Source organism: Anopheles cruzii, chromosome 3, assembly GCF_943734635.1.
Source record: "Anopheles cruzii chromosome 3, idAnoCruzAS_RS32_06, whole genome shotgun sequence".
Lineage (NCBI taxonomy): Eukaryota > Metazoa > Arthropoda > Insecta > Diptera > Culicidae > Anopheles > Anopheles cruzii.
In genome coordinates, this window is record NC_069145.1 from 59,232,599 (window position 1) to 59,245,743 (window position 13,145).

The window sequence follows — 13,145 nt, forward strand, 5'->3', positions numbered from 1 at the left end:
TGCAGCCTTGAAGCTGGAGGCTCCATAAAACGGATTTCTTCACGCTCTCTCGCAGGACGTGGCTTCTCTAATCACTACAGGTTGGTGCGGCCACCACATCAGCTCCCCACTCAACTGCTATTGCTCCATTTTTGACTGCACAGTGCACAACCATTAGCGCATCCGTGGCGCGCCACGGTCACCCAATAATCCCCAGCGAACCGTGCACACTATCAGGAAGCGAACCCCAGTGACCACATCGCTCGATGACCGTGAAACTTCACTTCACGCGCTTCGCCCAGGCACGCACAGATCAGCGATCTCGAAAGTGATGCCCTTGTTTTTCGAGAGCTGCTGATGGTGTCCTCAACCCCGCAGGCAGCTCGGACCAAACCCGTTCGGAACTCGTGTCAGCCAGGATCCCGCCAGCGATGCTGTGGTTAATCACCAGAACGGAGAAGCAGCCAACCAGCGAAGTTCACTAGCCCTAAAACGAAAGGCTTTCGTTGGATTTTATTCCGTGTCGAGCGATTGGCCGTTCTACCTGCGACGGGTGGCGATTATTTTTGCCAGTTTGACAGAACGGTTTGAGCGAGATGGCCGTGAGAAAGGGAAAGGAGATCGAGTCACATTTGACAGCGTCCTAGTTCGGCTTGTTTGACGCTAGAGAGCGCGCACGGTTGTTGTTTTGGATTTATTCATATAAATTTTTCCTTTGTTTGCCGAGAAATCTTTTTCGCTCCAGGTTTAAAGTAAAATGCACGAATAAAAAGAGCCATTGCATTGTTAAAAACAAACACCATACTCTCGAGACGACCTCCTGAGAACGTTTCATGGCCAACTGTGCTCCATCGAAACGTCAGTGTGCTCCACAGTGGCTATTTCAAAACAATTGGCGCCAACAACCAAAGTGCCCAACGAAACTGTGCAGTAAAACTGGGAAGACGTGTGTTGGGAAGTTTGGTATGTTCCTGATCGATTTCTGGTGATCGGATCTGCAGTGTTATGGTAATTGGCTGGGTTGGAAGGTTGAAACCACGCACTGAAAACGATTTCACTTTCCACAGCGTAAAAGCCTCGTGCCGAGCCGGTGTCTACCGTCGACAGCGGTTAATTCCCCGTTCAAAAGCCCACTATCCGCACAGAAACGGCAACGAGAATGTCGCAAACGGGGAGAAACGGCCACCGGCGGATCTCCTTCGGCGGGTCCGAAGCTAACCGCTTCCGAGCACGAAATGATGATCCTCAAGATTTTGAGCCAACCCTTCAAGGTGCCGATCGCGAACTATGTGCCCGAGCATTCGACCCGTTGTCTGGGCATGAAACGGGCGGCAGCCCGACGAGCAATGTACGATCCGTTTGCTTGTAACGCTCTGGTGCTGTACAGTCCGCCTGAGTTGACCGAACACGAGAAGCTTAAGATGGATACAAACAAACTGCCAGTCCACGTGGTGGTCGATCCCCTGCTCGGTAACATTCTGCGCCCTCATCAGCGGGAAGGTGTCCGCTTCATGTACGACTGTGTGACGGGCGCGAAGGGCGAATTTAATGGGTGTATCATGGCCGATGAAATGGGGTTAGTAGAAAAGCAACTATCTTGCTGTTGGATAACTAACTTTTTTTGTTTCCTAAGGCTTGGAAAGACTCTGCAATGCATTACGTTGCTGTGGACGCTTCTCCGACAAAGCCCGGACTGTAAACCAACGATCGGGAAGGCGATTATTGTGTGCCCAAGTTCGTTAGTGAAGAATTGGTACAAAGAGTTCGGCAAGTGGCTCGGTTGCCGAGTGAACTGCCTGTCCATTGACGGTGGTTCGAAAGAGCAAACGACGAAAGAGTTAGAACAGTACATGGCAAACCAGAGCCAACGGCACGGCACGCCGGTGCTGATAATTAGCTACGAAACGTTTCGCCTTTACGCGCCCATACTGAACAATTCGGAAGTGGGAGCCGTGCTGTGTGACGAGGGGCATCGGCTGAAGAACTGCGAAAACCTTACCTACCAAGCGCTGATGGGACTCAAAACGAAGCGCCGGGTTCTGCTGTCCGGAACACCGATCCAGAACGATCTGACTGAGTACTACAGCTTGTTGCACTTTGTGAACCCTAACATGTTGGGAACGACTGCGGTAAGGCATGATGGCTCGCGGAGGTGAATCAAATGAGCTGCTTAGAATACGTTTACCTTCTCTTGTGCAGGAATTTCGGAAGCAGTACGAGTTGCCGATCCTACGCGGCCAGGACGCCAATTCTACTGAAGCGGAGCGCGAAAAAGCCGCGGAGCGTTTACAGGAGTTGGCGGGACTCGTGAATCGGTGTATGATACGGCGTACCAGCGCACTGCTGACCAAGTATCTTCCAGTTAAGTTCGAGATGGTGGTTTGCGTACGGATGACCGCGGTACAGGCTGACCTGTATAAAGCCTTTTTACAGTCGGACACGGTCCGGCGGAGCTTGCAACAGCAGCGCTCGGAGCAGAAAGCTAGCTTGACCGCACTCTCGAACATAACGACGCTGAAGAAGTTGTGCAATCACCCGGATCTGGTGTACGAAAAGATACAGGAGGGTGCCGATGGGTTCGAGAAAGCAGCCAGCATCATGCCGGCAAACTATAACACTCGCGAGTTGCGACCAGAGTTCGGAGCGAAGCTTCTTCTGCTGGATTGTATGCTCGCTTCCATCAAAGCCACGACCACCGATAAGATCGTGCTCGTGTCGAACTACACGCAAACGTTGGATTTGTTTGAGAAGCTGTGCCGCAAACGAGGCTATGGCTACGTTCGACTGGATGGCACGATGACGATCAAGAAACGAGGAAAGGTAGTGGACCAATTCAACAGCGCCGATTCGTCCGATTTTATCTTTATGCTCAGCTCGAAGGCAGGCGGTTGCGGGCTGAACCTGATCGGGGCAAACCGGTTGGTGATGTTCGATCCGGATTGGAACCCGGCCAACGATGAGCAAGCGATGGCCCGGGTGTGGCGCGATGGGCAGAAGAAACCGTGCTTCATCTATCGGCTCCTAGCCACTGGTTCGATCGAGGAAAAAATCTTCCAACGTCAGACGCACAAGAAGGCACTCTCGACGACGGTGGTCGACAACAATGAGGACGGTGAACGGCACTTTACGCGCGATGACCTGAAAGATCTGTTCAAGCTAGACGAGGGGACAATCTCGGACACGCACGATATCTTTCGTTGCAAACGCTGCACGAACGGTGTTCAGACGCGCTTGCCGCCGGAAAGCAGCGACTGCATGTCGGATCTGGTGCACTGGTACCATTGCGCCACCAATAAGGGCATTCCGGACGACATACTTTCAAAGTCGTGGGACATTACCCGCTGTATTTCGTTCGTGTTTCACCATCGCTCCAACTCGGCCGTGGTGGAGCAAGAGCTGGCCGAACAAAGGCGCCTGCAGGCACTGGCCGCGAAACAGCAAAAGGAAGAACAGGAAGAGGTGGACGACGAAACGAAGGAAAATAGGAGAATCGATTCGTGTCCCGAGGACGACGACGATGAGCCGGAGGATGACGGGAAGGATGAAGATTTCGTTCTGTAGTTCGTTATCGGTTATTTTACGTTTATTTTTCGCAAAAATCCTTAAATATTTGCCAGGTTACTGTATTTAAAAAAAAAAAACTAATCGTTTCGTATCAATTTTTTATGCCTATTTCGGCTTATGCTTGAGTAGCGTTTCATACAACTCGTCCGCCTCCGGACCCGTCTTCACTCGTAGCAGAACCGACGTCGGTGGAGGCTTTGATTCCGGTGTCGGTAGACAAATCATCATAACGTTATTTTTTCCCATCCGCTGCAGCGGAACGGATTCGTTGAGGATGATGTTCAGCAGAACATTGCCCAGGTTGGTGTCGGCGCGGACCAGCACCTGCACTTTACCGTCCACCTGTTTGATGTGTACCGTTCCAACGCCCCGATCTGAGTACGTTCCAGCCGCTTTTACGAACAGCTTGCAACGCTTCGAGTAAACACTGTCCTTCTCCTCAACCGGTGTAAACTCCACCTTCGGTGGTTCGTCGGTACCTTCGCCACCGTCTCCTTCATCCGTGTCTTTCTTGCCTGTATCTGCGGCCGGTTTGGTTACATTTCCGAAGGAAAATCCACCCGCTGAAGGTTGGCTGCCGAAAGTGGAAGCACCGGCAAAGAAAGACGGTGAAAAGGTGGACACGGCAGCGGACGAGGTCGGGCTCTTGGTGGTCGAGGGCGTTGATGTAATGCCCGTTCCCGGGCTACCGAAGCTGAACGGTTTAGAGCTCCCGAAGGAAAAAGTAGCGGCAGCCGCCGCAACTGGAAGCTTGACCGGAGACTCTTTTGGTATGCTACCGAACGAGAACATTGGCTTGGCTACTTCCTTCTCCTTGTCTTTCGCTACCACTTCGGTGCTTTCCTTCTCTTTGGCCGGTGCGGGTCGTGGCGCGGTTTTGTCGCTTTCTAACTTTGCAAAGTGTTTCTCGTAGTCTTTGAATACAACGTGCAGCTTACAGAACGCATTTGCCTCCACATGCTTCGTGACCCACGTGATGAACGATTTATTTAGAGCGACGACGTTCTTCTCAAACTCCTTATTGGCATTGGACGTGTTGGTTTCTTTGTTTGTTGCACCGGTCGTCGCCGAAGGCTTTGCGCCGAAAGTGGTTCCAGCAAAACCGGCAAACGGGGCTTTCGGTTCCGCTACCGCTGGCTCTTTTGCTGGAAGTGAACCGAACGAAAACGTTTGCTTTGGCACTTCAGCTGCCACCGCCGGTTCTTTGGATGGCGTGATACCAAAACCACCAAACACCGGTTTTTTACTCGCCGCATCGGTGCTATCAGTTTTCAAAGTCGACGGTGATGACGCTGGCAACGAACCGAAGGTGAACCCGGAAGATTTTTTCGCACCATCCGTACCATCACCGTCCTTCTTTTGCGACAGACTTCCCAGGGGGACATCATTCTTCTTAGACTCTGCTCCACTGTCGGCTGTCGCCGCCGGCTTGGTGGCGGTGTCGGCAAAGCTGAACATTTTTTTCACCGTTTCTTCGCTAGTTTCTTTGGCCGTTCCGAAGCTGAACGACTTTTTGTCCACAACCACAGTTTCCTTCGACGCAGCGGGCATACCGAATGAGAAGGTGGCTTTCTTGTCCGTAGCACCAGAACCGGTATCCTTCGCCGACGATGACCCGAAAGTGAACGTTTTAGCGGCAGCAGATTCCGCCGGTTTGGCCGCCGGCGTTGAGCCAAATGAGAATGTAGCTGTTCCCGCTTCGGATGGCGTGTCTTTTTTAACAACCGCCGCAGATCCAAAAGTGAACGTGCTCTTCGTGTCGGCCGACGATGTTGTTGCATCCGACTTGGGTGCTGTCGAGCCGAAGGAAAACGTGCTCGTTGGTGTCGCGGCTTCGCCAGAGAGTGATTTAACGCCACCAAAAATTGTTTTATTCCTATCCGCTGATGCGTTGTCCTTCGTGGCAGAGAACGTAAAACCGGATGTTGGTTTATCACCGACCGCGGCGGGAGTGCTATCCAGTTTCAAGTTGCTTGGTGTACCAAACGTAAACTTCTTACTCGAATCGGCCAAAGTAGTGCCAGCGTTCGATCCAAACGAAAACATGGGCGTCGAGGACGATATCGTGCTGCCGCCAGCACTGGAACCGGCCGCTGTGTTGCCATTTGGTTTCGCTGCACCCAAGCCGGCCAGAAAGGAGAACGATTTCGTGCCACCGGTGGTCGTGGAACCTGTTTCTTCCGGTTTCGCTGCCGAGAAACCTTTAAAACCTCCAAACACGGACGGTGTGGATCCGGATCCGGTACTATCTGGTCCGCCATCGGCGCGGCGCCGAGCTTTTTTGATGACGCGCTGTTTTATAACGTCTTCAGAGGCCTTTGCAAATTCACCAACTTCCTCCGGCTCCTCGTCTTCGTTCCAGTTCATATGGTTCAGCGAAGACTGTGCTACACGTTTGGCCATTGTTGTTTACCTAAAGTGAATAATTTCTATACAGAAAACCTTCTGCTAACCTTGCGCGCCGAAAACGTGAAAATTGAGAGAAATGTTTGTGTGTGTGTGTTTGTGTTTTGCGGCCGCGTTTTTTTGTGTACTTTCAAATGTCAACTCTGCTGCTTGGGCAACAATCCCTCAGCATTCATTTTTGGGCTTAGTGAACAACTTTTCGTAACTTTCTTTCTATTGGACGAAAGCATTGAATAAGATTTAGTTGCGCAGTTAGTCATAATCTTATCAAACTACCAATAAATAACCTTGGAATAAGTACCAAACCTGATTTTGGAAGTTATTCTGCCGTGCTCTGCGAACGAGCTCCAAGTTGCCGGTAGCTGTCAAAAGCCATCTCTTCCAGTACAAATGAAAACAAACATCGTAATGTCAAAAGGACGATGAACAAAAACATTTACATACTTTGCATATTAACTTGAGTCGCGTTCGCTCTCCGTTTTAAGGCACGAAATTACTCATATCGACACATGGCCCATCGCAGACGAAATTATTGCCCTTGGTAATGTAGCAAAGTGGGCAGTACGCGGACACTACCGAAGAATGGCCATTGGAACAGCTGGGCCACAGCAAATTCGTCGTAACCGTATGCCGCCACTTGAGAAAAGGGTCTACATTTGTGTTACGAATATTTATTTGGTTTGTTGTGCCGTTCGCCTAATTCCGTGAGCAGTTTACGTTACGGTTAAATATCGTCTTGAAAGTGAAAACGGCCTCCCACAACATACCCGTCCACGATGCCGTTTCGCGACTGGAGGATTGTGCGTGTGCTGGCAGGCATTGCCATGCGGATATGGGCAGCCGGCGGTGCAGCATTGTTAGCTGCCACGGTGATCTACATAATTTATGGAGGTTTTTTCGCCTTTCTGCTGCTTTTGTTTGCCGTCTCAGGTAATGTGCTAGCTCTCTTGGCACTATTGCACAGAAGGTGCTAACCATTTTCTTTGCGATTCCGTTTCAGGCATTCTTTATCACGCACAAGATAATCTGCTGTACCACCCTGAACTACCAGCCAACTCACGGATTTTCATTCCGGTTCCGTCGATGCATGGCCTTCCGTATGAAACGCTGCACGTAAAGACGCGCGACGGCGTGTCCCTTCACGCGTTCTGGATCCGCCATCCGGGCGATAAAGGTCGCTATGTACCGACCATAGTATACTTTCACGGAAATGCTGGCAACATGGGGCATCGGTTACAGAATGCCAGTGGATTTTACCACACACTGCAGTGCAATGTGCTGATGGTCGAGTACCGCGGATACGGCCTGTCGACGGGAGCACCGCACGAGAAGGGATTCTTCGCTGATGCGCGCACGGTTCTGGACCATCTCTTCAGTCGGCACGATCTGGACCACAGCCAGGTGATTGTGTTTGGTCGGTCGTTGGGTGGAGCCGTAGCGATCGATCTGGCCGCTGATGCCGTGTATGGATCGAAGCTAATGGGTGTGATTGTGGAGAACACGTTCACCAGTATTCCCGATATGGCGGTAGAACTGATTCATCCCTGCGTTCGGTACCTGCCGCTATTGCTGTACCGGAACCAGTTTCTTTCGGTCGACAAGATTCAGTTTGTGTCCGCACCGATTCTGTTCGTTTCCGGCCTGGCCGACACTCTAGTGCCTCCGAGGATGATGACGATGCTGCACACGCGGTGCGGCAGTACGCGCAAACAGATGCTACAGATTGCCGGTGGTTCGCACAATGATACGTGGGCTGTGAGTGGGTAAGTGGAGTTAGTTCCTTATGAATCAGCAAGTTAATTGGTTAATATGAATTTGAATCCGTTAGGAATAATACGCTACTTATGTAGAATTTTCATAGTCGAAAGCGGGCCATTACAATATTGATGATACTTATTTTGAAACTATTTTATGCGTCGACAGTTTTTACTTCTCCGATAAAATCGCGATGCGAAGCCACTCAATGGAGCTTAATGGTCACATGGTGTCTTGAGCCGAGATATACATTTCCGTGCGAATCTTTTATACTTTTTACAACGATTGGCAAACTGGGTAAATTGTTTGTTGAACCATCATTGTCGAATATTTTGACGGATCTTTCATTCTTTCATGCCTAGTTTGTGTTTCGTAGGTATATTTTTTTGTTGAAGGGATGAAGGGTTGAACATAGCAACCGTATTGTCATTTGAACATACTTTGATTGACAGCGTCATAAGTTAAGTATGTAACATTATAAGACTAGAGTTGTTTTGGTTCACTCTTAAATAGGTTCTTATAATAATGTGTACAATGTTCAAAAGACTTCACAAAAAAGAATAAACGAACAAACAAATTCTTCTATGCTCCTCCGAAGTGTCACTTGTTAAGAGCTACGTTACCGACCAATGCAGAATAAACGATTGGTACCATTACGAGACAAATTTGACATGCAAAATTGAGTGTGCACTGCGCGGATGCGGCAGGCGAAGAGTGTTTCCAACTTCCGCAAATAATGTCGCACTGACGCCACGCGGTCGCTGCATTCGGTTACACTCCATCAACTAGACAGCGCCGTGAGATATTTATTTCAAATATTAATTACGTTTGCGTTTAAGTCGGTTTTATCCCATTTTATATTTTTGACAGATGGATCAGTGGTTGGTCCTTTGTTCTGGTTTGGTGCTTCCGTTTCTGTCCCATTCCCCCTGTCCGGAGTTGTATTAATGGGCGGGTAACTTTTTGAGCCCGCACATGAAGCGGAGATGCTTTAATGCGCCTGTATGATTGAAGGGGCAGGCACACCGGCGTACCCCGCGAACCGGTACGTCCCACCATTGTATTCGCAGTCCGTTTGTGCGCCGTATGCTTGCGGGCTGTAGCGGAACACTTTGTGTTTCCGCTACAGTCTGCCCCAAATTGAGTCTGCTAAATGGAAGACAAAGTTTCATTTGATACACTTTTGAGGCGAGTCACACTTACACACACACACACCTTCGTGCTGCCAACATATTCGTGGATATCATTCAGCGTACTTGCGTCGGTTGGGCTTATGCCAATTTTGGAAACGAGTATATTTTGGCGAATAATTGTTACAATACGGTAGCTGTCGGCCCTGGTTTCTGATGATACTGAAGCGAGTTCGGTGTAAGCAACGAACTCACTGGTCAGGCCAGGGTTTTTTCTAAAATATAGTAATTTTTCTATTGTTGATTACTCATTTATAGATATGTTAATTGAAAAATAGCACAGAAATAAAATTGGCCCAAAAATGATCAATGAAGGAGGAGATATACATGAGGGCCGCAATTGCAGCGCCGGGGAACTGTCTATCAAGTGTATCTGCACCCATATAGCACATTTTGCTACAATTTGAGGATTCGCATGAGTGCGGGGTACTAATACCCTGTCAATGGCTTTCGGTTGCGGAGCCATATGTTTGAACTCATCATCGGCCGCCCCTCAGCCGTACTGTTGACTACTAATGGTACTTCTTGCCGTGTGCCCTTTCTCGTTAGCTCGTCAGCCGGCGGAGAGAGAGAAGAGAGAAAAAGAGAGAGAGAAAGAGAGAGTATTGATAGGATTATTCTACATCACTTGATATCCTCTTTTACATAAATTGAAATGATTGTAGTGATTTCCCCTTTTTCCGGCCCACTGAATCCGGATGGATCGGTTGGAAAGGGTTGGCGGCGACGATGGGTGATGGTGGGGCCGTTCTCTTTCGTGCCATTTGTCAGTGGCCCCGCAACCAAGGGGATCTTTTCTTCCCTCTGCGCACGACCATTTCCGGTGCGCGTGTTAATGTGCGCCGCCGGGCCTCCCCGAGGGGTGATTTTAACCGAGCTTGGTGGTGCGTTAATGGCACACGGTGACGTTTGATGGCATTAATGCTGACGAAGGAAATTTCTGTCACAAAATGGAGGCCACCTTGCCTCCGTTTCACTTGCGCCACTCACTTGATGTAGGTAATTTGGTGCTCCTTTGTAAAGGTGACTTTTGCTTGTGGCAATTATTCGCGGAGCGAACCCTTCTCCGCTCCGTCGTTGCCGAGTTGTGTTGCGTATTCGTGTGGGGGTTGTCCTCATAAGGGCTGGTCGATGGGGGCGATGACGAGGACTTGCAGCACTTGAAAGGATTAATTTTACATTGTTCATTGCTTCCGCAGCCGCCGACAGACAGCGAATGGTTTTGAACCCATTTTTCATCATCATCCTCCCTAAAGTCGGGGTTTTGAGTTCTGATGACAGGAATGATGCCCGTTTGGCAAGGGCACAAGAGGACAACGTGTGCGCAATACTATTTCAACCGAGTAAAAAAAGAATTATTACCGTTTCCTTTATTGCTTTTGCAATAAGCAACCTTTTGTCGTTTGTTTCCGTTTCTTTAGTCGGATTTAAAGTGTAACAAAGAATTTTGTTATTTTATCTTTGGAATCAGAATCGGTGATCGGAATGATTAAGTATTAGGTTTTATTCATGGTTAAAACTGAAACGTCGTAGAATAGCTAATGGTCGTCGCAATAGTTCATGAACATTTCTTTTCGAATGAAAAGATGAAGACGGGGCGTTTTGGATTGAAAAGAAAAGACACCAGCTGAATTTTGCCAAAACATTTGCTTCTCAATACACGTGCACTTGAAGGTTACGTTTTGTAGTGCTTCATAACCGAGTGACGGCGCGGTACGGTCTGTGACTGCCAACTTTCCACCGGGACCCCATTTTACGGCCTACCCGGGGAACGACTTCCCGAAAGGATGCTGGCAACCGCCTGCGGCTTACCGTTGGTGCGTGAATAAAATATCAAATATTCTATGGCCCGGGATGCGGCCGGGTTCGCATCGATGAGGATTCGGCCGATGCTGCTTCAATATTCATGGCATATTGGCCGGCACAAGTGCACATTACAGTGCTTAATGTAGCGCGGCTGCGGTTGTGCGTGTAAGCATTATCCCAGTTAATGTGCACATGCATCAGGTAATCGGATTAGAAAATCGTGAACGTGAACGAGAACCCGAGACCGAGCGTGGAGCGGCCCGCGTGTGTCTGCGATGCCTTTGGTTGCAGTTCGGATGGGAGTGTGAGATTATTTCATCGCCGAGAAATTGGTTTGCCTCTCGCGGCACGATGATCTACAGCGCCTGTGGATGCCGCCATGAGCGGACAATGCTGGCAAAGCTTTCCTGGAATCGTGCAGATTGGAAAATCTGACGGTGATTCGAAAACGATATTTCAATGGAGGCGCCTGGTGGTCGGTACCAAAAGTGCCTGTTTCGAGCCTTAAATGAATACAAAGTCTAGTTTCGACGGAGCATCCAAAACCACCGCTGCCACTGGAGAACTTATAACCAGTTCAATTAACTTATCACTCTCGCGCTCACGGAAGCAACAGTAGGATTTTATTTAATCAGTATATTTCGAGCAGATTGTGTCGACCGCAACGCGAATGCCGGAGTGCGCCCCAAGATGGTACTATTAATTTTATAATGAGATGATTTATGTTTAAAAATTAACTTCCCCAATCGACCTCGCGTAACGTTGGTGGTCGGTGGGCCATCCGGTGCGAGCGCTGCGTAGGGCCGGAAAAATGATTTTCTGGCAGCGCGATTAGAGTCGAGTTTTTGGGGCGCGGTTTGCGGGTGTCTCGTTCGCCTCGGTCCCAGATTGTGTGGAAGGTACGCGAACCGACATGCCCAACGATGGACGGATGATTAATCGTCAAACATTATTCTGTCCACCGGCCGCCGTCGCGTCGTCGTCGCTGTCGGCCGCCACACGCGGCGGGGGGGAAGCTTATTTTGGGGGTTGAAGTTTGGTGGTCGTTCGTGGTGGGGAGCTGTTTTCTATTTTGCTGTCTATTAAACACGCTTCGGTGGCTCCATTGACTCGCCTTCGTTACGCGGAACGGGAACTGTGGACAATTTTCCGTGAAGAAGACCACATTTAAATATGAATAATGTATCCTGATTGCATGCCATTGGCCGTGTGCGTGTTTTTCTGTTTGTGCTGTGGTAACATTTTACGTGCAATTTACATTTTTTCGTGTTCGTGTCTCCTTTCTACCCAGGTACTACCAGGGGGTGGCCCAATTTCTTAAGGAGTGCAAAGAAACCAAAGGACCACTGCAGACACCACCCGTCAGCCGCAGCCACGTGTGGCCACAGATAGAGGAAGTATGAGGTGCCGTGTGTCCCACGCGCACCGTTCAGCGGACGGTGTGGCCTTGGTGACAACGAACGGTGTTAGCAGCGGAAGCACTCCTGCCAACGGCCATCACGTGATGGCACCTAGAATAGCAATTGAGCCGCATTAACCGATGACTTAACGCGATTGTTGAGCGTTCGAGGGCACCCTGGCGCGGCGGCACCGAAAAATCGATGACCATAGCCGTGAAGCGGCACAAACAATAAAACAAGAGGCTCAGCGGTGCCGACGGCTCGAAATGGAGTTTACAATAGCAAATTTAGCGGCTTTATGCGCCACAGTGCGGCAGCGAGTAACCAAACAGCAAAGGCCCTAACAGCAACAGCAGCAGCAGCAACCGTAACAATAAACAGTTAAAATTTAACCTGATGAAAATATTGAAATAATAAATTAGTGTAAAAGTACTACGGGCTAGGGCTCGATCATTTATTTATCTCCTCAATGATTTATACTGTTATCAAATTATCAACGCGCCGGCTAGGTGCCTCTTCACGATGCTCACGGCCAAGTACACGGTGCTATAGACGGCCTATTCATGTCTACGCTTTGAAAGCCTGAAACCTCGCCTGAAGCATGGATCCTGCACAGGAGCATTTCGCTCCGGAACGCAGGGGAAAATTACATAAAAATTTTATTAGCTTTCTTTTTGGCGTGGTTTCCCGTTCCCTCGTAGGAAAGACGGATTCATCTAAAGCACGGTACGGTGCATGGTTGGTACCTCCACCCGAGGTCGCCGGGTCGCCGTGGTGCGCCGGTATTTTGGCTTCAGCTTCGGCAGCTGCGATCGCCTCTGGGCTGACGATGTAAATTCGAGCATTCCGTCTCACGGCGGGCCAGTGAGGGTGTCAATGATTGAATTTCGAACGGTAATGGTGCCTAAAAGAAGGTGCAAAACGAAGCCACGCACAATCAAACGCAACCACGGGCTGGCATCGATCCTTATTAAATATTGACGCGCGTGCTCGGCGTATAATGCTATTTATTGGGTTCGATTTTTCGCTCCTCCTGTCCCCGTCC

The 13,145-nt window shown here is 49.6% G+C and overlaps 3 protein-coding genes across 3 annotated transcripts; 2 read left to right on the forward strand and 1 right to left on the reverse strand.

Moving 5' to 3' along the window:
* The first annotated feature begins 1,052 nt into the window (after positions 1–1,052).
* Positions 1,053–3,540, forward strand: LOC128272616 (DNA repair and recombination protein RAD54-like). The gene is made up of 3 exons (XM_053010452.1): positions 1,053–1,555; positions 1,613–2,108; positions 2,179–3,540. Exons 1-3 carry the CDS (start codon positions 1,215–1,217, stop codon positions 3,538–3,540), a joined length of 2,199 nt encoding a protein of 732 aa, XP_052866412.1. The 5' UTR covers positions 1,053–1,214.
* Positions 3,541–3,638: 98 nt separating this feature from the next.
* Positions 3,639–5,990, reverse strand: LOC128272059 (nuclear pore complex protein Nup50). The gene has a single exon (XM_053009786.1). It carries the CDS (start codon positions 5,944–5,946, stop codon positions 3,649–3,651), a length of 2,298 nt encoding a protein of 765 aa, XP_052865746.1. The 5' UTR covers positions 5,947–5,990; the 3' UTR covers positions 3,639–3,648.
* Positions 5,991–6,574: 584 nt separating this feature from the next.
* Positions 6,575–12,454, forward strand: LOC128273121 (protein ABHD13). The gene is made up of 3 exons (XM_053011039.1): positions 6,575–6,879; positions 6,950–7,712; positions 11,992–12,454. The coding sequence occupies exons 1-3, from the start codon at positions 6,726–6,728 to the stop codon at positions 12,101–12,103; spliced, it is 1,029 nt and encodes a 342-aa protein (XP_052866999.1). The 5' UTR covers positions 6,575–6,725; the 3' UTR covers positions 12,104–12,454.
* The last annotated feature ends 691 nt before the right edge of the window (positions 12,455–13,145 follow it).